At 36.9% G+C, this 27,838-nt stretch overlaps 1 protein-coding gene across 9 annotated transcripts; it reads right to left on the bottom strand.

The window, feature by feature from the left end:
- Positions 1 to 813: 813 nt before the first annotated feature.
- On the bottom strand, positions 814 to 27,500 carry Zmym1 (zinc finger MYM-type containing 1). Of its 9 annotated transcripts, XM_027937614.2 has the most exons (10): positions 27,416 to 27,500; positions 20,524 to 20,689; positions 19,393 to 19,465; positions 18,805 to 19,054; positions 12,854 to 13,028; positions 12,549 to 12,761; positions 8,358 to 8,511; positions 6,568 to 6,705; positions 6,358 to 6,395; positions 814 to 5,970 (listed from the first exon to the last, which is right to left on the bottom strand). In XM_027937614.2, the coding sequence occupies exons 2-10, from the start codon at positions 20,614 to 20,616 to the stop codon at positions 3,664 to 3,666; spliced, it is 3,441 nt and encodes a 1,146-aa protein (XP_027793415.2). In that variant the 5' UTR covers positions 20,617 to 20,689; positions 27,416 to 27,500; the 3' UTR covers positions 814 to 3,663. The 9 variants fall into 9 exon arrangements, with proteins under 9 accessions (XP_027793415.2, XP_071473749.1, XP_071473751.1 ...); XM_071617648.1 differs by lacking the exon at positions 12,549 to 12,761; XM_071617650.1 differs by lacking the exons at positions 19,393 to 19,465; positions 20,524 to 20,689; positions 27,416 to 27,500 and having other exon boundaries at positions 17,491 to 18,879.
- Positions 27,501 to 27,838: the final 338 nt, after the last annotated feature.

Raw genomic sequence — 27,838 nt, 5'->3', positions numbered from 1 at the left:
TACACTTTCCTGTGCTTTTGGGAGGGAGATGGGACAGAATAGTTTCTCTAGACTCAAGGGTCAGGAAGTTCTAGTTTTCCCAAAGTTACTACAATAGCCTAGTACTCCCTGACATCTGCTTACTCTGCTTCTCTCACTTCTAACCTTTCTTTTCCCTCAATTGTCCCTCTTCTGCTCCATGTGCAGTTTACTATCTTAAAGGGGGTTTGGTTTGGAATGAGGCTCATTAGGTTCAAGAATTCCTAAGAACTTTAAACCATTCCAACATCTTCACAACTGCACAGTTGCTTTAAACGCACTAGCAAGTTGGAATCTATTATAGAGGCCTTCTATTTAGCTATTCTCAAATTGACATGCCATGCTTTTCAGCACCTGTTGACTTGGAGGTTTTCTTAATTTTCACATCATCCTTTAACTCACTGTTTTTTCCTATACCAGCTCCTATAGTCAGTCCCACTTAGGTCTCATAGCTGTTTTTGAGTTCATCACTATCTGTTCATATTTTGGAATTGTCACCAAGATTTGCTGAAGATGATGGACAGAGGTTTCTCCTTTAACTATCCTAACTATTATGGAGGGATATGGGGAGATCAAAAACTACACGACTATTTTTTTTTTTTTTTCAGTGCTGGGGATTGAACTCAGGGACTTGTACATGATGGGCAAGTGCTGTGCCACTGGGCCACATCCCCAGCCCATCTTTTCTTTTTTAATGCACTTCTGGTAGATAACTTTTTATTTAGGAATATTTGTTAGAGATGAAAATGATTTAAGAGATAGCAGAGAATGAAGACCTACAGGCAGTCATACTGCCTGTTTTCAAATCTTACTTTTGCCTTTATTAGTTGTGATCCATAGCCTCAGTTTCCTCTATAAAATCATAGGTTGTAGTGAGAAATAAATAAAATATAAAACCCTGAGAAATGTCCCAGATTGCACAAGAGGTATTCCTCAAAGACATGCATTAATGTAGTCTTCCTTTTTGGGTCTAGGCCTTCCATTATAGGCTTTACACACTTAAAAACTGAAATCAAACACTTAAAAACATAAAACCCCCAAACAAAACAAAACAAAAAACCAGAAACTTCTGATTCTATAACAAGATAGAAATTACAGAAAATGATTGAAAAACATACATGGTAAACAGAGCTGACCCAAGGAAACTTTTAGTGTTATGCAATTTCCTTATAAAACAAAGAATGAAAATATACAGTTAAGTAATCAAAACTAAGTGTTAAGTAACACCTTGGTTTTTAAAAATAGGAATCAATGCACTGGAAAAAACAGAAAAATGATAATACCAAATACAGGTAAAAATGTGAAACAACAGAAACCCTCATACATTATTGTTGGGAATAGAAAAATGATATACCCATGTTCAAGTTAAAGTGGAAGATGCGCATAGCCTTCACCCCTCAAGTCCACTTCTAGGTTTTTAAAGATTTTTGGTACTGAATTTGAACACAGGGACACTCAACCACTGAGCCATATCCCCAGTCCTTTATTGTATTTTCTTTTAGAGACAGGGTTTCACTGAATTGCTTAGGGTCTAGCTAAGTTGCTGAGGCTGGCTTTGAACTCACGATCCTCCTGCCTCAGCCTTCCAAGCACTGGGACTACAGGTGTATATCACCGCACCTGGCTAAGCCAGATATATTTTAAAAATATTTTTATTAGTTATTGATAGACCTTTATTATTTATTTATATGTGGTGCTGAGAATTGAACTCAGTGCCTCATACATGTGATGCAAGCGCTCTACCACTAGCCACAACCCTGGCGCCTAAGCCCAGATTATTTATTTATACACACACCCACACCCACATATATATATATATATATATATATATATATATATATATTTAGTTGTAGTAGGACACAATACATTTCATTTCATTTACTTATTTTTATGTGGTGCTAAGGATTAAACCTAGCACCTCGCGCGTGCTAGGCAATCACTCTACAACTGAGCCACAATCCCAGCCCCAAGCCCAGATATTTTTATCACCAAATGTTTTCAAATCTTTGGAGAACAGATCTCCTAAAAGTTTAAGTAGCAAATTTAAACTTTTCTAAAGTTTAAAGAAATAAAAGAATCCTTTCTTTTGTGGTAGTTTATTTGAAAAATATTTCAAAAAACAGCTTAAGTTTTGTTGTGTCATTTAGATGGAAGGTATAAATAAAAAAAACCCCAATATCTAATTTTAATGTTTAAATGTGACAGTTCAAGAAAAGGAAATACAAATGGCCCAAATAAACAGATATTCAACCTTATTCTTAAATGAAAACTGTTCTGAGATTAAAATACCATTTTCAACTAATAACATATTTACTTTCTTTCCTTTGCAGTATTGGGGATGGAACCCAGGGCTTCCTGCACGTTGGGCAAGAGGTCTATTATTGAGCTACATCTCCAGCCCAGATCAAAATGTTTGATAATTAGACTTACAAAGATTTGAGAAAACAGGGACTCTTGTGCATTTTTGGTGGGACTTTCAATTGGCACAATCCTTAGAGAAAGTAATTCAGCCAGTACCTGTCATAAATTTAAAAATGTACAAATCTTCTGACTTAGGAATCCAGTTTTATCTTAGGGTAACTCATTCATGCACAATATATGATCTATGTACCAAGTTTAAAATGGAAGCAATGCTTGTAATAGCAAATGACTGCAAATAGAAATGTGTCAGTAAGCAATATATTCATACAATAAAACCTTCTGTAGTTAAAAAAAAAAAAAAAAAAAGAGCTGTGTGCACTGATGCTCACCTATAATCCTAGCAGCTCAGGAGGCTGAGACAGGAAGATCAAGAGTCCAAAGCCGGATAGAGTTCAAAGCCAGCCTCAGCAAGAGAGAGGCACTAAGAAACTCAGAAAGGCCCTGTCTCTAAATAAAAATACAAAATAGAGCTGGGGATGTGGCTCAGTGGTTGAGTGCCCCTGAGTTCAATTCCCAGTACCAAAGGGGGGGGGGGGGAAAGATCAAGCAAGCTACCTACTGGTATGAGACAATTTCAAAAACACCACATTAGGTAGAAAGGACAAGCTGAAGAAGAGTGTGCAATGTAATGTACCATTTAGGGAAAATACCTCTCGAAAGAGATTTAATGAACAGAAAAACTTTGAAGAGGAGGCTGGGGATGTGGCTCAGTGATAGAGCACTTGCCTAGAGTTTGTGAAGTCCTGGGTTCAACCTCTAACACTGCAAAATAAATAAACAAAATCTTTGAGGAGGAACTGAGTTCTAAGGAGGTTTTTCACTATATGTCATTGTGTCTTCTGAATTTTTGAATGTGAATATGCTACATGTTCTGTTGAAAAATTTTCTTAAGAAACCCAATTTTAAAATAAAAACTAGAATTGCAAGTCAGGCATGGTAGTATGTGCCTGCAGCCCCAGCTCCTCAGGAGGCTAAAGCAGGAGGATCACTTCAGCTCACAGATTTGAGACCAGCCTGAACAATACAGTGAGACCTTGTCTCGAAAGAAAGGAAGGAAGGAAGGAAGGAAGGAAAGAAGGAAGGGCGAGCGGGCTAGGGGTATAGTTCAATGGTAGAAAACTTGCCTACTCATCATGAAGCCCTGGGTTTGAGCCCCAGTACCACCAAACAAACAAATAAAAAATTCCCCAAATATTCTTTTAAATCAGTTCAATTTAGCAAGTATTATATATTTTTCATTTGACTGATAAACTTTTCTACAATCCCATTAAGTCTCTCAGGCTCCATTAGTTTATTTACTAATTCCTGCTCAATAGCCATTAGGGCCAGACCACTAAATTTCTCTTCTCCCATGTTATGAAATAAATATGTTTTAAGACGAGGCAGTATAGAAAAGGAGTTTTCAGCAGTTGGTGAAGTAATTGGCCAAGACAAAGCAATATATAACAACTTTGAGATGCAAGGAATACTATTATGAAGACCATGCTGAATAAACAAAGAGCCAAGATTGACAAAGGTGATGGAATCATAATCTATGACAAAGTTGAGTTTTGCATAGTGCCGATAAAATCTAAGTTCAGGGATAATGTCTGCATCAAGCTGATAAAATTCTTGAATATGTTTGGCTGTTGCTTCATTTAATGGTTCGTTCCATTTAAATAGTAGTTCTGAAATCTGCTTCATTTTGCAATAATCGATCTCTGAAAAACATAACTTTAAATTTTGTAATACAGTATCCAGTCCTTGGTAATAAATATTAATCTTATATTGTTCTTCTGTTGAAGTAGGAAACATACTATCTGAATTGTCAAGATCTATAGTTTTCTGAATTTTTCGTCTTCTCTGAAGATAAGGTTTTTCAACTTCAAAACCTTTACTGGTTATTTTTTTACATATTTCCTCTGCTCCATCCCAGATAGTTTTAAAATATACATCATTTCTTTCAGATGATAAACATTCCAAAATTGCTTCTATTTTTGAAGACAAAGAAAAAATGTCTATGGTTTCACTTTGAAGCTCTTTGGAAAGAATTCCTGTAACACTTAACACTCGATAAAGTAATTTCAAACAAAAGATAAATTCAAATTTGGAAACCAGTGCCAACAAGTCACTCAATTCATCAGCCAAACTTGTATTTGAGGAATGGCTTGATACAAACTCCAGTGTTTCAATAATCTCTGGAAGATTGTCAATCACAGATAACAATGTACGATCGTGGACTGTCCAGCATGACTGTGATACATGTTTTTTGCATGTCTTGTTTTGACTTAGCTTAAAAATGTTTTGAAAATTTGCCAACATTTCCCCAGACATATGAATAGTGTTGAACAAAGAACTGAGAGTATTTAGAGCACAGCGGAGTTCTTTTACTTCTTTACAAAACCTAATTACTGCTAAATCTAAAAAATGTGCATAACAATGTATATATAAAGCTCTAGGCTCTTCTTTCCTGAATTCTGCTGCAATTTTATTAAATTTTACCCTCAAATTAGTGGTACTGTCATAGGACTGGCCACATATTTTATTAAAATCGACTCCAATTTGCTGCAGATAAGTTTTGATATTCCTATGTAAATGGGTCCCAGTCATCTTTTCAATATTGATGAAACCCAAGAATCTTTCTTTAATTAAGATAGACTTTGATGTTTTTTGTGGGTATCTTACACAAATTGAAAGTTGCTCTTTTGTGACACTATCAGTTGTCTCATCACATATTATTGAAAAAGCTGAGGAGATATTGATCTCATTCACAATATCCTGTAACATTTCAGTCTTTATTATTTCAATAATATCACTTTGAATTTGTGTACTATTATAGAAGTCAACTTGTGAACTCATCAGTCGAAACATTTCTTCTCCTTTATCTTTTGCTCTGATTTCTAACAATTCTAAAAAATTGCCTTTATTGATGGATGAAATAGACTGGTCATTTGCTCCTAAGGGTAAACACTGCTTTCCAAAAAATAAAATATTTTCTATTATAAGCTTTAGGTACTTTTTATTTCCCTCAATCTGATTTGAATTAATAGATAAATTATCACTAACAGCTTCATCACAAAACTGGTATTTCCTCCAAAACTGCAATGAATTCAAATGCATTTCACTTTTTTCATGCTTTCTGAATTTCTCCAGAGTTTTTTTCCAATTAGAAGTTCCTTGGGTTACAAATGACTCTCCTCTATAGCTAAAATTTTTTTGGCAGAACAACTGACACGAATAACAGAATGTGATATCTTTTTTAACACTGTTTTCCACATGCTGAAAAGGTGAATGCCAAGGTTTCCTAGTATTTTGTGATTTACCTTTAACTTTTTGTACTTTGGCTGTAAATTTTGGGTGACACAGTCCATCACTTATTTTCACAGAGTTCATATTGCACATAGGATCTTGGTTTGACACTTTATCTTTCTGTACTTCTATACTGGCACCAAATGTGTGCTGACTGAGTACTGATGAAGATGGCAAAAGTCTTGGCTGTTCCACTCTATTAGCAACACCATTACTTGATTCATTTGGTAAACTCTTAGAGATCTGTGGGTAAAAAAGAGAAAAATCACTGTTGTTTTAATAGTCTTTAAATATAAAATACTGAACATATCTATTTTAATAACACAGTAAAATGAGTATGCTATAGTACAAATTTCTTTGGGGAAACAAAAAAAATTATAATTTAATTATTTCAATCTAGATTCAGCATTAAATGTTTATAGAACCATTTTGTATATAGTTGTAATAAAATAACTTGTTGCTCAGGCAACTAGGATTGCTTAATAAGTAAAAATGAAGTAGGAGGAGGGAAATAATGATTAATAAATATACATAATACCTATATTACATGTATACACATATATAATTATATATATAAAATCTGCTCATGAAAAAAAAGAGAGTAGACAAATAAATTAGGATAAAACTTACATCTGTAATGACATTTGTCGTTACTGAAGAAACTGTACCTGTTAAAATAAATTAGAGCGTTACTTTAAGATCTCATAAACTAAAAAAAACCAGTATCATAAACTCTAACTGCTTATTTTATATCAGGAGACAAAAAAAAAATTTAACACATACATTCATCAAGTATAACAAAACAATGTTTATATCAAATGTCTTCAAATCATCTTTTACCTTGTAAGACATCAATGTCCATGATGGGCAAGGCAACAGGATTATCTGCTAATGATACTATATTGCTAATAACTGGAATTGGATCTTTCTTTGGAGAAAGGTGCTCCATTGAAGCATCATGTGTCACGGAAACATTTGCTGAAAAAAATAAACAAAATACTTTCTAAAAATCAGGCAGAATGGGTCAAACCAGAAAATGTTTTGAGCTAAAATATAGCTCAGTAGTAGTGCTTACCTTGTATGCACAAGACCCAGGTTATTTAAGCCTCAGCAATGCAAAAAAAAAAAAAAAAAAAGTATTTCAAGGAATAATGCAAATATCTCATACTTTAGGATATTTCTGGGTATTGGAGTAATTTTTATTGGAGCTAAAGGATAGCCATTGTTTTCCCCCCCGGGGGGAAGGGGGTGGGTAATAGGCATTGAACCCAGGGGTGTTTTACTACTGAGCCACAACCCCAGCCCTCACCATTTATTTTTAAAGAATTTTATTAGAGACAAGGTGTCACTGAGTTCTTAGGGGCTGGTTAAGTTTTTGAGGCTGGCTTTGAACTTGCCTATCTCAGCCTCCTGAGCCACTAGTATTACAGGTGTGTACTACCACATTCAGCTGGATAGCCAGGATTTTTAGTATACTGTAATAACAAAATGATCATTTACACTTCCATATCATTTTATATCTTTCACTTTTATGCATTTTTTTTTAGTACTTTTATACTATTTGTTTGAAATTATGAGCAAACGTTTGCTGTGAAATTACCCATAACAGAAAAGAGTCTTTTAGAATCTCTGAGTGGGTATAAATTTCTAACTCTTTCATAATTCACAAACTTCAGCATCATTGGAGCTAAGTTAATGTCCATGTTAGTACTGCAAAAGTTCTGTAATAGATATACAAATTCCAGGGGTATTATTCACCTGGTAGTCTATGTCAATAGCATCACTGGAAATGAAACACTTTGATGGAATATTTAGTTGGTCCTGGATTATATGTGCTTTTTCTATTATTGAATATTATTATTAACTTATTTTTTTTTTTTTTTTGTGTGTGTGTGGTGCTAGAATTGAACCCAGGGGCTCTCTATCATTGAACTACATCATCCCAGTCCTTTATTTTTCTATTTTTGAGACAGGACCTCACTAATTGCCGAGGCTGGCCTAAAAATTGCAATCCTCCTGCTTCATTCTCCTGAGTTGCTGGGATTATAGACATGTGCCCCTGAGCCCTGTTTATTACTGAATCTTCAAGCATTTCTAACTACCTATACTTCATGTGAAAATGAAAGTAAAAGTCTTATTTTACAAAGCAAAGCTAAGTAAACATTCTATATTTATTAGAACTACTCAATCAGGAATGTATTGAATAAACTCAACATTGACTAACTCCTATGAACCAAGTTCTATAGTAGGTTACTCAGTGTGTACTAATGTAGACATGCATGTGTTCATTTACTAAAGGATCTAAATACTCCAAAGACATGGATCCCTATTTTTTTTCCATTAATCTTATCTTAAAATGAAGAGGGTCTATATCAATTCTGTAATCAATCTAACATAACAACAATCTTTTTTTTTTTGGTTAATCTTAGCAAATAAATGTTACATCTCTGATGGTGACATAGCCATCCTTTTACACAAAAATACTAGAAAACAGTTTTTACAACTTTTAGACTGCTTTGACTTTTAGGTCAGTTTAATGTGGAAATGAATCCAGGTTACATATTAAAAGCAAAATATAGTTAAGTCAATAGTAATAATATAAAATTCTGAAGAAGCTAAACAAATATTACCTGTAGAAGATTCCACCTTAGCTTTATTATATGCAGAAAAACAATTAACAGAACAGAAAATCTCTGTCTTCCCCAAGTCATTAGTAATCTCAATCATTTCATCTGATGGCTTCAATGATTTGCAAGGAAAAGATGTAAGTATTTTGGCTGGTTTCTGTTTAGAGATTAAAATAATATTCATATTCCTGGCATAACATATATTGTTAACAAACAAAAGCATACCACCACTGCTTTTTTGAAATATTACAAACAATGACAATGAAGCCAATCTTTATACTTTCATAAAACCCGAAAAAAAAGACACTATAGATTGCAATGAATGAAATGAAGGAAGGAAAATGATAAATTATTTGAAAACTGTTTGGTTATTTTTTGGATATATTTAACAGCAATAATAATGATAATAATCCATATGCAAGCAAAGAAGAAAGTGGTCATAGAAGATATTCACCATCCCATGCAATGAAAGTCTACCGAATAAATCAACAAAGTCTTATAATTATAGGTTTTTCTTCAATACCAGCTTGCACATCAACTTAGGAAAGCCTTCTACCTGTGCTAAGGAGGAGCCAGGGTGTTTTAATATATACTACAATATACTATGAGAGCCACCATGTTTCTAGGCTAACTTCGTGATAAAACTTACAAGCATATTGTAAGAAAACAGGATATAAGCAGTAAGAAGTATACAGTATGATGAGTTCAATTGCAGGAAGTGTACAAAGGAAAAGGATAAACTGTGAGGTTCGATATCTATTCCTTCATACAATGACAATGATAAAACAGGACTATTTTTGGGGATACATGGTGGTAAGACAAAATGAAATATGCAAATTTTCTATGTGAAAGAGCAGAATATTGGAAAGAGAATAAGGAAATAAACAGAAGATAATGTTGAAAATTTTTATTTTTAATCTTTTATTAATATAAATTTTTGTTATACACGTAATTTTTAGTTTAGGTGATCAGCTGGTTTTGCAGATACTGTGTGTCATCCTATTCTTAAAATGTTTTTCAAATTCTTCTTGTCTAGGATAGAAGGATCTTGCAGGTAGCATACCAAGGACTCTAATGATGCCAGTTTCGACAAAGTGTTATCTATAGAGGGAGAAGGTCATGGTACGCTCAACTGTGGCTTTCAGAAGTATTAAAAAAAGAAGCCTTGAAAGGCACAGCCTGCCTGGCCATTCTGATGCTGCCTGTGAGTTTTATATTCCATAATAGTGTTGGGATGTAGGTTAAGCACTCAATGAGGTATAACTTGAAACTGGGCTGTGATTGGTTGGTTGCTGGCAGTCCTATTCTATATTAAAACAATTTCCTCCTAGAAGCAGAGACCACAGCCCCCTAACCATGAATTGTCTGTTTCCCCAACATGGCTAGTATGAGATTCTCACAACAATGGGAGACCAAGCCCCTCTGCAGATAACTCATTTGCTCCCATTTTATTGTGTCATCCTCCCACATAGGTTTAATTCCTTCCTTGAAGAGAGGGAAGTCACTATGTCTATTAGGTCACTGGGATACACCATGTGGCTAGAAAACCTCTAGACCTGCTCCACATGGCAATCTGTCTGATATTCTGTTCATAGCCTCATGAGCTGGTGGGATAACTAGGAGTCCTCCCATAATACCAGAGTACAGAGGTGTATTGTAGAGGATGCTTTACTGCAGGGGCAGCAGACTTCCTCTTGCTGCTGTCCTGAGTCTTGTTCCATTTCTATCCTTACCATTCTTCTGGGTGTTATTTTCTTCATTTTTCTTTTTTTTTTGGGCAGTACTGGGGATTGAATCCAGGATCTCATGCAAGCTAGGCTGATGCTGTACCATTGAGCTACACCTTAGCCCTTTTAAAAAATTTATCGTGAGACTGGATTTTTATTGTTTTTTAAATAAAAAGGGCTAGGGATGTGGCTCAGTGGTTACATAGCCTTGGGTGGTTCAATCCCTGGTACAAAAAAAAAAAAAAAAGAAGAAGAAGAAAGAGAAGAAGAAATGGCTGCAATCTCAAAGAACCAAAGGCAGAATGTTTTCTCTGATATGTGGATGTTAATTTACAATAAGGGGTGGTGGAGATAAAGGGGGAAGAATAGAGGTACTTTGGATTAGACAGAGGGGAGTGAAGGGAAGTGGGGGTATGAGAGTAGAAATGATAGTAGAATGAATTGGACTTTATTACCTTATGTGCATATATGATTACATGACCTGTGTAACTTACTCTATATCATATACAACCACAAGAATGAGAAGTTACACTTCATTTATGTATGATGTGTCAAAATTCATTCTATTGTCATGTATAATTAATTAGAACAAATAAAAAAATTAAAAAAATAATAAAAGATACAAAACTCAAAAAAGCAAAAAAAAAAAAAAAGGCTGAGTATGGTGGTATAAACCTGTAACCCTATCTATACAGGAGGCTGAGGCAGAAGGATGGCAAATTTGAGACACTTAGTGAAACCCTAAATAAAGGGAAAAAAAAAAAAAGGTTGGGGGTGTAGCTCAGTGATAGAAGGCCCCTGGGTTCAATCCCCTGTAACGGAAGAAGAAGAATACGAAAAAGATATGGTCAAAATAATTACAAATATTTCTAATATCCATTTTTTAAAATAGTAAGGCAACTCATTTTTAGTACTGTTCAATATTTGAACATTTTCTAATTCTTAAATGTTCATTAACAATAAGAGTTTATTTCATTATAACTATTATACAATACTTTCATATTGTTAGGGCATAGTGTTAGGTTGTGCTCATAACAACAATAGCCCTGCTCCATCCCATAAGCTAAAGAATTGGGTACTGAATGCAGGCTAATAAAAGCAGGACAAGGCTTACTTATTAAGTGTGAGTCAAGAAGGTAAAGAAGGAATAGCATTTCCTGCCTTTGAAGAAGGATTCTGTGCCTTCCATTCTCCCACTTCTGGTCCCAAGGCAGGATATTCTCAGGATGGGAACATTCTGCCACAGAAAAGATGCAGTTCACAAATGACACATCTGAATTGCGGATGGGACTCCCACCTTTAGTTGCTTGTTTTTTTTTATTTTTTGGAGGGGTGGTACTGAGGATTGAACTCAGGGATACTTAACCACTGAGCCACATCCCCAGCCCTTTTTTATATTTTATTTAGATACAGGGTCTTGCTAAGTTGCTTAGGGCCTTGATAAGTTGCTGAGACTGGCTGGGAATTAGAGATCCACCTGCTTCAGCCTCCTGAGCCGCTGGGATACAGGTGTGTACCACTGCATCTGGCAGCTGCTTGTCCCCCCCCCCCGCCCCCCAGGGCTGAGGGCCAAACCCAGGGCCTCACATGTACTAGGCAAGTGCTTTGCCACTGAGCTAAATCCCCAACCTCCAGCTGCTTGTTTTTTAAGGAAGAATTTATAAGGATCAAGTAAGATCATAAAGTATCATATGAACAAGCTAGATATCTAACAGTCCCACTTCATGAAAGGGGATCACATCCCTAACTGTTCATCTCACTTAGTCCACCAAAGCAGGATCAGCTTTTCTTTTCTTCTTTTTCTTTTTTTAAAGAGAGAGAGAGAGAGGGAGAGGGAGAGGGAGAGGGAGAGGGAGGGAGAGAGTGGGAGGGAGAGGGAGGGAGGGAGGGAGGGAGAGGGAGGGAGGGAATTTTTTTAATATTTATTTTTTAGTTTTTGGTGGACACAATATCTTTATTTTTATGTGGTGTTCTACCACTTGAGCCACATTCCTAGCCCCAGGGTCAGCTTTTCTGCTCTCAGAAAGAGACAGACTCTCCTATTAGAAATAGGGGATTATTTCTCATTGGGTTATTTCCTCCAATGACTGATTCAGAAAAAGCATGTAACATTCTTTACATTGCATAGGTAAAAAAGAGTTAATTATATTTAGGATGTTTCATTTTTTTTCTGTAATAAAATTATGTGTATTATTTAAAAAAGAGTTAATTGTAGTATAACAGACTCTTGCATATTTACTTTTTCTTTGGTGTAAGACAATCAATATGAAATTCTTTAGGAGAATATCCACATAGTACTTGTCATGAATTATGTAAGAAGGAACTGTTAAAGTATTCAATTTCATCTTTATCAATTTACAAATGGAAATTATTCTCAATGGTACTAAAAATTACATCCCTACATTTTCCTAAAATGAAACCATTCATAGACCAACTGACAGAAGGAGCAATAGGTCTTTCTTCATACCTGCTTATATGCTGTAATATTCTTTGAACTATTAAAATAATGAGACTGTCCTTCCATTTGGAGTATGTGGAATAGACTAGAGCTGGTGTAACAGTAAGCACCACAGTTCTCACAACAGTTCATGATAAAATTGTTAGCAGAGTGAAACTTTGAAAAGCAGTCATTACTGCAAAGGCTATGTTTCACTTTCTGGTATTTTACTTCATATTGAATCTAGGATTTAAATAAAAGATTTAATACAAACTCTGATATTCAAGCAGAATCAACAGAATCCCTCTAGTTATTAAAAAAGAATTTCAACTTACAATGGTTGTCTTCTGACACATATTACACTTGGTCAAAATGCTACTAGTACACACAGTAACAAATGGTTTCCTTTTTTCTTCATATGAGGAAAGACAAGACTGGCTGCAAAAATGTTTGCTAGTAGTATTATCTTCCAGCTGAACACTGATCATATCCTTCTGATTTAAAATGTCTCTAAAAATAAATAACAAGGACACCATTAAACACTTTACCACGATTATCATTTCTCTTTCATAAACTAAATGACCCCTGACCCCTCAAACAAGTCCCTCCTTGCTCCTTCCTTTACCTTAAGAACTGTGAAATGGTAAAAACCTGAATTTGGTATTTAGTTCTACCACTTACATTTAGAAACCATGGATAAATAATTTGTACTCTCTGAATGTTAATTTTCTCAGCTTTAACAGAGATATAAAACGTCTGATCATACAGTTTTTAAAATATTTTTTTTTTATAGTTATAGATGGACAGAATGCCTTTATTTTATTTGTATATGGTGCTAAGGACCGAACCCTGTGTCTCACACATGCTAGGCCAATGCTCTGCAACTAAGCTACAGATTCAGTCCGTGATCACAATTTTAAGGACTATTTAGCTTGGATTAGTTGGTGCTAGTGTTAACAGAATGATGATGACAAATCACATATTCATTCCTGAGAAACACTGGAATTTATACAACATATCAACACATGGTCTGCAAATTCCTTGTATGTGTGTGTGAAGGGTGGTCCCCAGATATTTTCCAGGGGACTATAAGATCAAAACTATTTTCATAATATTAATATGTTATTTGCCTTTCTCACTATGCTGTCATTTTAACTGATGGTATAAAGGCAATAGCAATTTCAGTCTGAAAAACAAGTATATATTCTTGCAAGTTCTTTAAAAAAAATTTTTTTTTATACTTGTAGATGGACAACATGCCTTTATTTTATTTATTTATTTTTTAATGTGGTGCTAAGGATAGAACCCAGTGCTTCACGTGCTAGGCAAGCACTCTGCCACTGAGCCCCAGCCTCAGCCCCTCATGCAAGTTCTTAAGAGCACCATTGACAATGGCTGAAAGATGAAAACAGCTCAAATGTTCATCAGTGGACACATGGATAAACAAATTGTGATAAATACATACAGCAGAATATCACTCAACTACTAAAAACAGAATGAAGTACAACAGAATGAACCTTGAAAACATGAAAAGGTTGAAAAAACAGACACAAAAAGTCATATGTATATAATTCTGATATGAAATACTCAGAACAGATAAATCCATAGAAAGAATGCCATGGTAGTTGCTCAGGGCTGGGGACAGAGGGAAATGGGGGAAAACTGCTTAATGAATACAGCACTTTACTCTGAATGATGTAAATGTTCTGGAACAAAATGGAGGTGATAGTTGTCCAACACTGTGAATGTACTAGATGCCAATGACATGGTTGATTTTTTATTATATCAAATTCACCTAAATGAACTGGGAAACGAAAAAAACCAATGGTAGGTGAAACTGTTGCAGCCTTAACACAAATCAAGGCAGTGACAATCAAAATGTAACAACACACACATTCACTCTAAAACAAAAATCATTTCTGTTTCAATTAAGAATGTCCTTAATGAAACACAAATATTTTAAACTTAAATATGATAATTTTAATGTTCCTTATAACAAAATGGGACATGGGCATAAAAGTACTTTCCCTGCCTACCAAAGGTGAATGACTGTCTCAATGAAAAGCCTACATGGAATGTTTAGAGTTACAACCTGAACAAGTCACTTTCTTTCATGGATCACATTATTTACTTGAACATATGATTGTAAGACAAACTATTATCCAGAAGGTATCTGCCAAGTATTTTCTGGAAAATGAAAAAAGTGGATTTATCACTTCCTACAGTCTTGCCAATGATAAAATTCAAGCTTTCAATGATAAATTAGGAGTTTTTGAAAACTTGTATTTGCTACCTTAAGCTGGATCTCTTCCCAATATTTGAAGACTTTTCTGATGAGGCTGGTGATGATTTTAAAAATATTGCATAATGAAATATGTCAACATTTGAAAGATTTGAAGAATGCAATAAATCAACATTTTCTAAATGACGACAGCATGCTATTACAAAAATCATTCACTGGTAAAACATCTATTCAAAATACAAGAGAGGGGTTGGGGGTATTGGCTTAGTACATTTGTCTAGCAAGTGCAAGGTTTTTCAATCCCCAGAAGTAGGAAGAAAAATAAAAAAGGGTACAAGACAAATTAATATATTTTAAGACTATAGAGTATTAAAAGTTCACTGACATGGTTTCAGAATGCACACTGCAACTATTTTCTCTTTTTTTTGATACTGGGTACTGAACCCAGAGGCACTCTACAACAGAGCAACACCCATAGGCCTTTTTAACAGGGTTCTGCTAAACTGCCCAGGCTGGCCTTGATTATAGGGGTGCACCACTGTACCTAGCAACACTGCAATCAAAAAAAGTGTCCACAAATATCTAAAAGGCTAATGAAACACTTCTCCTTTTTCTAATTACATATTTGTGAGGCTATATTTTCTTAACTGACTCTTAACATTTTGCAACATATGGAAAACAGAAGCAAATTTGAAAATTCAGACAGATATTAAAGTGGTTTGTAAAACTGATAAAACAATGCCAGTTTCTGAAATTAATTAAAAATGCCATTTGATTTTTAACATAGCAAATTTGATAAATATAACCTGTATAAACCACAACTCTTTGGTCTTCAATTGTTGACTTTGTTTTGGTATTGGAGACTGAACTCAGGGGTGAGTTATATTCTAGTCCTTTTTAAAATATTTTACTTTGAGACACAGTCTTGCTAAGTTGCTGATGCTAGCCTGCAATCCTCCTGCTAAGCTTAGCTTCTTGAGCATCTGTGATTATAGGCATATGCCACAAGAGTCTTCAATAGTTTTAGAGTGTAAAGGACACCAGCATAGTGACACGTGCTTGTAGTCCCAGCTACTCAAAGAGTCTCAGGTAGGAAGATCTCGAGTCTAGGAGTTTGAGGCCACATAGGCAACATAGCAAGACCCTGTCTCAAATTTAAAAAAAAACAAAACAAAAAATGAAAAGTATAAGGGGTTCTTAGATTACAAAGTATGAGAACTGCTGCTCTGGGAAATACAAAGATACCTGCCTACCTAGAACCCTCAGAATATCAGTCTTTGAGGACAATGATTTTCAAGATAAACTCCTCCTGAAATCAATATTACTTTAATACTTCCACATTTTAAAATTTTAAATGTATGTATCATGAACTTTCCACCTTTTAAAATTGAAACTAACAGATTCACATAATTATCACATCAGTAATTTTACTGTTTCAAAAATTGAACTTCATTCCCAGTACTGATCTTGTTCTTTGGAGTAATATTTAATATTATGATCAATGCTCTTGGACTTATGAATACACACTATAAAATCAGATCATGGAATAATTAATTTGAAGAGGTGATGGTAAGAGAAGAGTGAGGGACAGTGTGAGAGTAAATAAGAGGTATAGATATTTGAGGTACATCCTTAAGTCAGAAAGAAATTAGCCAGCTGGGAAAGGAGGCAGAAGAAACTGCATCAGCAGATACACAAAAGTCAGAAAATATGTACTACTAGTATTTTTTTTTTTAAACTATTGTCAGCATAATAGAATGTTGGCTTCTAATCTACTTAATTTAAAAAATTAAAATATGAATCTCTGCTAGAAGGATCTAAAGCCAAACTCTGAATACATGTGTGAACAACTTTTATATAAATAAATCAAGCATTAGTGCATAGGCCTATTTTTTTGCCTTTATTAATTGCTTCCTGGATTTCTAGTTGGTTTCACTAAAGTACAGAAATGACACTTCTTAAATATATGCTTCTCAAAGATAAGTCACAACCTTCTAATATGATTTTAAATATCTGCAAAGCTAGCTTTCACTTGGTTCATGAATTAAGATAAAAACAGCATTAACTCAAATCTGATGTTAAATCATGGCTATAAAAGAAAACATAGGGCTGGGGACACAGCTCAGTTGGTAGAGTGCTTGCCTTGCATGTAAAAGGCAATGGGTTCAAAACAAAAAAAACAAACAAAAAAGAAAACTTAAGGTGGATACAGTGGCACACGCCTATAACCCTGAAGCTTGGGAGGACAAAGCAGAAGGGTCATAAATTTAAGCACAGCCTCAGCAACTTAGTGAGACCCTGTATCAAAAACAAAAAATGCTGGGGATGTAGTTCTGTGGTAAAATCCCCTTGGTTTTAATCCCCAGTACCAAAACAACAACAAAACACCTTAAAATGACTAAAAATTGGCTAAAATTTTGAGAACTACAGAAGAGGGTAATGAATGTGGAATTAAAAAATTTTTAACAAAGCAATTTACTATGAATAATGATAGCCTCTCCTAGTCTAAACATTACTACCATCTTTCCACCAACCTACAATTTTTAATGAGAAAAAACTTTATTCCAGAGGAAGTAAAATTTGCCTCTCAGTTTTGCTCATACTGGATTTGTATACCTTAAAGAACAACTTACACACTAAATCTTTCCTGTTTCAGCCTTTTTCAATCTGTCTGTGAAGCTGCTGCTGAAGAAAAGTAATGAGTATACTCCAAACAGAGCAACTTGATACCTTAACTTCTCAGGGCCTCTGTTTCCTCAAAACCAAAAGAAAAGGTTTGGATTGGATGATCTCTCTAAGGTCCCTTCCAGTTTTATGATTCTGCAGAGAGAGAAAGCAGGCTGAAGAGAGTGCCATATAGCCCATAGCTAAACAGAAAAAAGACAAAGGACATAGTATAGTACTGAAGGGTTGAGAAAGCAAGAGAGACAGATAAGTAGAGTTTCAGGGAATAAGACTTGAAGCAACAGTTAACACCTGAAGCAGCAACCAAATGAAGAGCTGAAATAACCCACAAAAAAGGTCTGTGAGTTTGTTAAGGGAATAACAATAACAACAGTGATATGTCAACATGTATGGAATTCTTATTATATGCCAGTATTGCTCTGGCTGAATATATTACTTAATGTTCATAAATCTTGTGTACATTCCATAAAACAAGTGGGAATACTAAGAAACAAAGAAGTTCTCAATGCTTCTCAAACTTTAGCATGAATATGAATCATATGGGGATAAATGCAGTTCTGATACAATAATTCTAACTGGACCTGAGAACCTGTATTTCTAGTAAGCACTCGGATGATGATAATATAGTTGCATGGGGATCACACTTTAAATAGCAGAATGCAAATAAAGGAAACAAAATTCAAATTATGGCAACTTAATTTCAAGACAAGATAACATTTGAGAAGAATTTATTATATTTAGAAGTTAATATGATGGTCTATAAATGTTCTTGTTTGTCATTAGCATTTTAATGATTGTTAAGAAACCAGAGTTAATACTATCTTAGGACTTGCAAAGTCAAAATGTCACTAATCCAATCACAGAGACCAGACCTACCTACATACATATACATTTATCTATGCTTTTTAACTTTTCAAAATAATTAAGTAATTTCACTTACCATTATAATAGTAATGTAATATTATTCTATATCTTGGAAGATCCATAAGTTATATGACTATATTTTTAGTAGGCTGTTTCTTATACAGTTAAATGATAGAACAGAATGAGCATCTCATTATGATAGAACAGAATGAGCATCTCTATAATGAGCATTCCTATAATCCCTACTTATAGAAAATTTCAAATGAAAGCTCTGCAAGTCACATCATTTATAAAGGAGAGAGAAAGAATTGCTTGTGGGTTAATTTCTGCAAACCTCTCAATTACTAAAAACTACTTCTGAACAATCTATGAGAGCAACTGAAAGCAGAAGCATTTTTTCAGTTAATCAAGGTAACATATCTTTAGAAAATTACAACTAATACTCTGACCAAAATCTATGTAGGGAAGTAAAAGGCAAAATTTAGAATTATATACTTTGTGCAGTTTGAGCAAGTTCTTTTGGCAGAAGTTGGTGAACTGGCAGATGAAATATGTTCTATGATGCAAGGGGTAGAGCAGAAAAGCTGAGTAGACCCTTTCCTCTGATAAGCAGTTTGCCCCTTCTGGAGGATTTTTTTACAACCACAACAGGAAACCTGAACAGTTGTGGTTGAAACTGAAGGAAGCATTTTATTTATGCCAGATGATGCCAGAGAAAGCTGAACTCCTGTAGTCAACTGTGATGCTACAAAAACAAAACAGGAAGAAGCTTATTAGTATTTTCAACAAATTAAGTATGCATTATTTTTTAAAAATATATTTATTTTTCAGTTGTAGTTGGACACAATACCTTTATTTTATTTATTAATTTTTGTGGCACTGAGGATTGAACCGGGGTCTCACATGTGTTAGGCGAACGCTCTGCTGCTGAACTACAATCCAGCCCCTAAGTATTCATTCTTTCATTTTCTTTTAGAGTTTACTTTTATCCAACCCCCAAAAATGCAAAGGCATTTTTAAGAAGAATAAATTTGTTATTATGCTAGTCAGAATAAATATAATTAACTTAAATAATTCTATTACCACTGTCTGAAAATGTAGTATTTATTTTCAGTTCATTCTCCTGAGTTTTGGGTTGTTGGGCTTGACAATATTCCTAAAAAAAAAAAAAGAGTTGAAAATAATGAATATAATATACTTAAAATAATCATTCAATAGAAAATGATAAATTACACTTACGTCTGTTCAATTAGCTATATTACTGAATCAAACCAAGGTAAGAGGTAAGCATTCTCCTTTTGGTGCCCTGTGGCTGATAATTTTAATTTTCTATGACACCAGTAACTGATTGGTTAATATCAGGTTATCTTTTTTGGTGTAAGAATTAGGTAGACTGAATTCTATTATCACACCAATTGAAACTGGCCTGTTAATCCTGACTTCTGAGGTGAGGTAAATGGTTTAGTTTCAGCTTGGTGACATGGAACTTTAGTGACTTCATTTTGATTTTTAGCTCAGTCTGCTGGGGCCCAGTGCAGGAGCTTAGTCCAAAACAATGGCCTTCTATAATTTTTTACTTAACAACTGCTGCTACCAATAGAGAGTAGACATAATGACATATATTTTCCCTATTGTTTTAATCATTAACAGTTCATTATCTTCATAAATACCTTAAACTTAGAATTGTTGTATTGGGCCAAATGATTCTTATGAAGTAGGATTTTCTTTCAGAACTAGAGGCAATTTCATTTCCACTCTATCTCAACTTAATTTGTATGTTTGACTGTCCATGGGTTGAAAAAGCAATTGTTAACTGCTAGATTAATATTTCCAAATGTCACTAATTCAATACTGATCTAATTTATATACTTTTTTCTTTTTCTCTTTCTTTCCAAAAAGAGAGATGGAGCCTACCAATGTTGCCCTGAACTTCTGGGCTCAATCAAGCTTCCTGCCCCAGCCTACCTAACAGCTAGATTATAAGCATGTGCCACTGGATGTTTAGGCCATTTTCAATAGAAATAAGTTACAACTAAATTCTCTTGCCAGGTGTAGTAGAACACACCCATAATCTGAGCTACTCAGGAGGCTGAGACAGGAGGATTACAAGTTGAAGGCCAGATGAGGCAACTTACTGAGACTCTGTCACTGTTGTAGTGCTCCTAAATTCAATCCCCAGCATCACCAACAAAGAAAAGAATGTAAAATATTTACTTGAGTATTGTCAGGTTCTGTCTTAATTTCAACTAGCCGCTCCAGCTGTAATGCCATTGTCTTATGTTCACCATCTGAAGGTTGTCCTTTCATTTTAGTATTGCATGCAAAGGAATCTTCCAGTTCTAAATTAATGGATTTCTTCCTGGGAACCGTGTCCAAATTCCTGAAATAAAATATTGATAGAAGTCTGATTTTAAAATTAATATTTTAAATATGGTAATTTTGTGGAATCACAAAAGAGGTCTTAGACAACTCTGCATTAAAGCTCCTTCACAGCACCAACACTAGCTTCCTTCCTTTCTTTCAATATTTCTAGATAATTTTGCTTTACAGTCTGTGACAGCTAATACCTCTGTGCTTTCTTCTAGAACTAATTCCCATTTCTGTAGCCCTAGGCCTGGATGCAGATACCACAAAACCTACAAATTGTTTGGGGTTTTTGGTTGTATGTTTTATTTTTGGTATTGGGTATTTAACCCAAGTGTGCTTTTACCACTGAGTCACCTCCCAGCCTTTTTTTATTTTAAGCCAAGATCTTTCTAAATTGATGAGGACCATGCTAAGTTGTTGAAGCTGGCCTAGAACTTGGGATTCTCCTGCCTCACTCTCCCAAATTGCTAGGCATGCACCATCATGCCTGGCTTTACTAATTACTATAGAGGGTAGGGATAACTTACTCCATGGGCACAAATTTACATTCAACACATACAAAAAGAGAAGTTAAAAGCTGTTACAGGAATAATCTGAGATTTGTAGTTTTATTCTGGGTTAGTATACGAAAGACCCAAGTAATTCTGCCATTAGTTTTTTACTGAGGTTGGGGCCTAACCACCCCTTTATCTCCATGTTCTCAGCTTGGAAAGCTCCTATTCAAAGGTATAAAATTAAGTAATTAATTATAGACTGACTGTTGAGAGCCGCAGCCAAAGCAGCCCCAGCAAACTTCCAGCTGATTGGCTCCTCTGCAGTGATGCTCATTGGGCTTTTCCCCCCCCCCCCGCCCTTTCAGACCACGGAGCTGCTCATTGGGGGGACTCTTTTGGCTCCGCCCACGCGACCCAGCCAATCTGCCTCAAGAGCGGTTGAGGTGCTGGCCGGAAGAGCCGGTGGTGGCAGTTGGGCTGCCTGGAGGTATCGGGTGGTGCGTGGTGCGGCGTGTGTTCAAAAACAATAAAGTTCGTTCCAGCTTGACAGGTGGCCCGTGAATTGTGCCCAGCCAGACTGTGGCATTTGGTGGCCTGCACGGGACCGACTGAGGGTAAGTGATAAGGTAAACTGCTCGCCCCTGAGGGCAGGGCGAGAGGATGGGTAGCCATTTTAAGATTCTTCTTTCGTTTTGTTTCGCTTTTGTTTTAAGTTGCCTTGTTCAGCTAAAATTTGGGGGTCAACAGAGGTGAGGCAAAGAACCTCACCCCCTCACTGGTACAAAGGCCTATCCACAGGTGTGGCTGTATACTGGACCGGTAGTCAATGACGGGTAAGATCCAATTGCAATGGTACCAACCTAAGACAGGAGGCTGACGCCTTGAGGTCAGCTCATCCGATGACGGGTAAGGACCATATGTAGTATTGGACAACCTAAGACAGGCATGGTCCCTAAGCCACATGTTTGTTGTTTAATTAAACAGAGAGGGGGAGATGTTGAGAGCCGCAGCCGAAGCCGAAGCGGCCCCAGCAAACTTCCAGCTGATTGGCTCCTCTGCGGTGATGCTCATTGGGCTGTTTCCCCGCCCTTTCAGACCATGGAGCTGCTCATTGGGGACCAATCTGCCTCAAGAGGGTTGAGGTGCTGGCCGGAAGAGCAGGTGGTGGCACTCGGGGAATTCCTGGAGAGCTTGGGTGGTGCAGCATGCGTTAAAAAAAAATAAAGTTCGTTCCTGCTTGACAAGTGGCTCATGAATTGTGCCCAGCCAGACTGCGGCAACTGACAGTGCAGTTAATAATTCATATAGCCAGTGTTTAGCCCAAATGAGCAAGGCACACAATCTGTACACCAAAACGCACTGGAAATTAATTAATATATTGTCTTTGAGTAGATTCACTTCACCTGAAATAGGCTACACATGTCTATCAGTTTAAAAACAAAGATGGCCATACTACCAAAAGTGTTATACAGATTTTTTTTTTTTTAGAGAAAGAATTTTTAATATTTATTTTTTAGTTCTCGGCGGACACAACATCTTTGTTTGTATGTGGTGCTGAGAATCGAACCCGGGCCGCACGCATGCCAGGCGAGCACGCTACCGCTTGAGCCACATCCCCAGCCCTGTTATACAGATTTAATGCAATCCCTATTAAAATTCCAATGACATTCTTCATAGAAACAGAAAAAGCAATCACGAAATTCATTTGGAAAACTAAGAGACCCCAAATAGCTGAATCAATCCTTAGCAAGGAAAGTAATACAGGAGGTGTCACAATATGAGACCTTAAATTATACTATAGAGCCACATTAACAAACACAGTCTGGTATTGGCATCAAAACAGACCTGTTGGGCTGGGGGTGTGGCTCAAGCGGTAGCACGCTCGCCTGGCATGCGTTCGACCCGGGTTCGATCCTCAGCACCACATACAAAGATGTTGTGTCCGCCAATAACTAAAAAATAAATATTAAAATTCTCTCTCTCTCTCTCTAAAAAAAAAAAACCAGACCTGTAGACAAATGGTATAGAATAGAAGACACAGAGACAAACCCATATAAATACAGTTTTCTCATAAGGTGCCAAAAAAACATTGGATAAAAGAGAGCCTCTTCAACAAATGGTGCTGGGAAAACTGGAAATCCATATGTAGCAAAATGAAATTAAACCCTATCTCTCACCCTGCACAAAACTGAACTCAAAGTGGATCAAAGATTTAGACACTAGAACAGAAACCCTGCACCTCACAGAAGAAAAAGTAGAGCTGAGGTCATAGCTCAGTGGTAGAGCACTTGCCTAGCATATGTGAAGCACTGGGTTTGATTCTCAGCACCACATATAAACAAACAAACAAACAAATAAAATAAAGGTCCATTGACAATTAAAAAAAAAAAGGAAGCCCAAATCTTTACCATGTTGGCTTAGGAACCGACTTTCTTTTTTTGGGGTAAGGGGTGGGTACTGGGGATTGACTTCAGAGGTACTAGACAACTGAGTCACATCCCCAGCCCTATTTTGTATTTAATTTAGAGACAGGGTCTCATTGAGTTGCTTAGCACCTCACTTTTGCTGAGTCTATCTCTGAATTTTCGATCCTCCTGCCTCAGCCTCCTGAGCCACTGGGATTATAGATGTGCACCACCATGTCTGGCAGGAACTGACTTTAACAAGATTCCTAAAGCACAAGAATTAAAATCAAGAATCAATAAATGGGATGGAATCAATCTAAAAAGCTTCTTCACAGCAAAGGAAACAATCAAGAATGTGAAGAGAGCCTACAGAATGAGAGAAAATCTTTACCACATGCACCTCAGAGCAGTAATCTCCAGGATATATAAAGATCTCAAAAAACTTAACACAAATAAACAAATAACCGAATCAATAAATGGGCCAAGGAACCGAACTGACACTTCACAGAAGATATACAATTGATCAACAAATATATGAAAAAATGTTGAACATCTCTAGCAATTAGAGAAGTGCACATCAAAACCACACTGAGATTTCATCTTACTACAGTCAGAATGGTGATTATAAAGAATGCAAGTAACAACAAATGTTGGCGAGGATATGGGGGGAAAAAGGTACACTGTTGGTAAGGCTGCAAATAGGTGCAACCACTCTGGAAAGCAGTATGGAGATTCCTTAGAACACCTAGAATGGAACCACCATTTGACCCAGCTATCCCACTCCTCAGTTTATACCCAAAGGACTTAAAATCAGCATACTACAGCGACTCAGCCACATCAATGTTTATAGCAGCTCAATTCACAATAGCCAAGCTTTGGAACCAACCTAGATGCCCTTCAACAAATGAATGGATAAAGAAATTGTAGGGGGCTAGGGTTGTAGCTCAGTGGTAGAGTGCTTGTCTGGCAAGTGTGAGGCACTGAGTTCGATTCTCAGGACCACATATAAATAAATAAATAAAATAAAATAAAATAAAGGTCTGCCAACAATTAAAAAAAGAAATTGTAGTATGGAATGGAATACTACTCAGCCTTAAAGAAGAAATTATGGATGGAGTTGGAGAATATCATGCTAAGCAAAATAAGCCAATCCCAAAGAACTAAAGGCTGAATGTTTTCTCTGATATGTGGAGTTTTGGCATCTTGGAACCCCTTCAAATGTGATATAACACAAATTAGAGAATACTAGAAAGCACCCTGAAAAAAAGTCAGTATTTCTGAGGCAGGGAAAATGTCTGTCCAATTATCAGAAAAAATAAAGAGCAAAACAAACCCATATATGAATGACGACAAAATGTACATGAGAATAAAGCAAGTCTCGGAATACTAGTTTTTAATACAGTCCTTCCCATCTTTCCAACCAAGGGCTAAGTCACATTTTTTTTTGTTTTGTTTTTTGGTACTGGGGACTGAACTCAGGGGCACTCAACCACTGAGCCACATCCCCAGCCCTATTTTATATTTTATTTAGAGACAGGGTCTCACTGAGTTGCTTAGCGCCTCACTTTTGCTGAGGCTGGCTTCGAACTCGCAATCCTCCTATCTCAGCCTCCCAAACCACTGGGATTACAGGTATGAGCCACCAAAAATTTACACTTTTTAAAAAATATATCGAAACCAGTATCTTATGCATGCTAGGCAAGCACTTTACCACTGAGCCACAACCCCAGCCCTTTAATTACATTTTTGATTAACAGTCAAAAGATAACTGGGTGGGGCTTGGATTATAGCTCCTTGGCAGAGGCTTGCTTGCCTTGCTTGTGTGAGGCACTGGGTTTGATCCTCAGCACGGGAGGCGGAGGGGAACAAAGACATGCTGTCTGGGCTGGGGATGTGGCTCAAGCGGTAGCACGCTCGCCTGGCATGCGTGCGGCCCAAGTTCGATCCTCAGCACCACATACAAACAAAGATGTTGTGTCCGCCGAAAACTAAAAAAATAAATATTAAAAATTAAAAAACAAAGACATGCTGTCCTCCACAACTACAAAAACAAAAAAACTGTGGCATTATCTGCCTACTGGTCAACACTGCCTGGGAATAATTTAAACCTTTTTGATTTAGAGTCTGAGGATGGTAGATTTAGAGCACATGTTGAGAATGCACAGGCCCTGGGTTTAGTCTCCAGCACAGAAAAAAGAATTTTTTTTTTTTTACTTAAACCAAAGGGGAATTTATTATAGAGCAGAGATCAAAATTAATTTTTTTTTGTTGGTACCAGGAATTGAACCAAGGGGTGCCTTAACCACCGAGCCATATCCCCAGCCCATTTTTTTATTTTGAGACAAATTCTTGCTAAATTGCTTAGGGCCTCCCTATGTGGTTGGGGCTGGTTTTGAACTTGTGATATTTTCACTCACATAAACCCTTGAGGGAAATCCACTACCTTTTTTCGGGGGTAGGGGGGGTGGGGGCAAGGGGTACTGGGATTGAACCCTGGGCATCTTGGAACCCCTTCAAATGTGACATCATACAAATTAGAGAATATCATGCTAAGCAAAATAAGCCATTCCCAGCCCTTTTTGAGACAGGGTCTTGCCAAGGTGCGGAAGCTGGTCTCAAACCTGAAATTCTGCTGCCTCAGCAGCCTCAGTCATTGGGATTACAGGACTGTACTGCCCAGACCAGCTAAATCTAAATTCACTACTTCTGCAAGTGCACCTACTCCATTAATGCTCTTGCCACAGTCTAAGAATTAAATAAGCAAAGTGTAATAATGAAATTCCTGTTATAACTTTTGGAGGCTTCTTGTGTATTTTGACAGGGAATACAAGGTATTGTCAGATGTTGTTAGTGATTCAACTCTTACAGCAAGAATTGTTAATTTATCTACTTTCCAGCTTCTGGTTCAGTTTAATTGAAAAGTATGCTGACACTGTACCCTGATTAAGCTAATTAAATTTAAAACTTCTTGATTCAAGGAAATCAAGATATTCTCAATCTTGCACTTTAAAGCAAAATATATGGTGCCTTAATTTAATCCCAATTTCAAATCCGAATTCATCTCAAGAGCCAAACATTTTTCTTTTTTTTTGAACACCGGGGATTGAACCCAGGGGCGTTTAACCACTAAGTCACATCTCCAACCTTTTTTATTATTTTGATACAGGATCTCGCTAAATTGCTCAGGGACTCTCGAAGTTGCTGAGGCTGTCTCTGAATTTGGGATCCTCCTGCCTCAGCCTCTGGAGCTGCTGGGATTACAGGCGTGTGCCACCACGCCTGCCAACAGCCAAACTTTTAAAATAATTACATTTCTCTTTTTGTTATTTTTTGTTCGGCGGTGCTGGGGATCGAACCCCAGGGCCTCCTACATGCTAAGCAAATGCTCTACCACTGAGCTACAATTGTTTCTTTTAGTTGGGACTCGTGTACCATTCTATTTGCAAAAACTGTTTCCAGATTGTTTGAAAAATCATCGTTTAATGCATGGAGAGCCACGGGTGTGATTTCAATGTTTTAGAAACGGTGGTCGCAGACAGAGCAAAGGCAGAAAGCCGGGTTACGATGCAGGAGCAGTGGGCGGCGAGAAACCTCTGAAGCGGGAGCAGTGACCCCGAGATTCTCGGCGGGTGAGGTCAAAAGAGGCGACCGACGCTCTCCAGGTCAGGGCTAGGCCGCGAGTCCCCGACCCCCAGGTGCCAGCATTTGTATTCAGGGCCCCGTCTCTAGAACCCGGTTCCACCCGCGCGGCATCCTCCCTCAGACAGGAGAAACTTTGCCCCTTTCCGGTAACGCGCAGGAGTAAAGACCGAAACCAGAGCCGCAGAAGAGGAGCCTTACTAATTTCTCTCAGGAACGCTCGCCGCGAGCAGCTTCTCAGGGTCTTCTCGACGCAAACAGCCCCGTCGGCCCCGCCCCTTTCCCGTCGTCCTCTGCGGCCGAGCATGCGCAGCGCAGCCCGACGCAGTCCTGTCTCGCGACGTGCGCAAGGGCGTCCTTGTGATGGATAGGGAGGTGGACCAGGGGCCAGGGGCCAGGGAAGGGCTTTAAAACCACACAGGTGCTTTATCATTGAAGTCATCTCTATCCACTAGCCAAATATGGGTTCTTAAAGGCTAGAGAAGCATGTGGGAGTGACTCCTCTCAGGCAGGGCAATTGAATTTCCCGGATTTGAAAGATGGCAGTACTACTTACTAGCATTAAAATAAGTGATTAGACAACTTATGTACTTTCCTATTCTTCTTGAAATGGTGATAATTAAA

The sequence above is a fragment of the Marmota flaviventris genome, chromosome 10 (genome assembly GCF_047511675.1).
Source record: "Marmota flaviventris isolate mMarFla1 chromosome 10, mMarFla1.hap1, whole genome shotgun sequence".
Classification (NCBI taxonomy): Eukaryota; Metazoa; Chordata; class Mammalia; order Rodentia; family Sciuridae; genus Marmota; species Marmota flaviventris.
This window is presented reverse-complemented; position numbering and strand designations above follow the sequence as displayed.

What these genes read in the sequence shown, in the direction of transcription:
- Zmym1 (XM_027937614.2), bottom strand. Translation starts at nt 20,616, where the DNA reads ATGAAAGGACAACCTTCAGATGGTGAACATAAGACAATGGCATTACAG. An exon ending in TGTGTCAGAAGACAACCATT is followed by an intron (nt 12,762 to 12,853) that starts GTAAGTTGAAAT and finishes TTTAAATCCTAG; the next exon opens with ATTCAATATGAAGTAAAATA. An exon ending in GGACATTGATGTCTTACAAG is followed by an intron (nt 6,396 to 6,567) that starts GTAAAAGATGAT and finishes TTATTTTAACAG; the next exon opens with GTACAGTTTCTTCAGTAACG.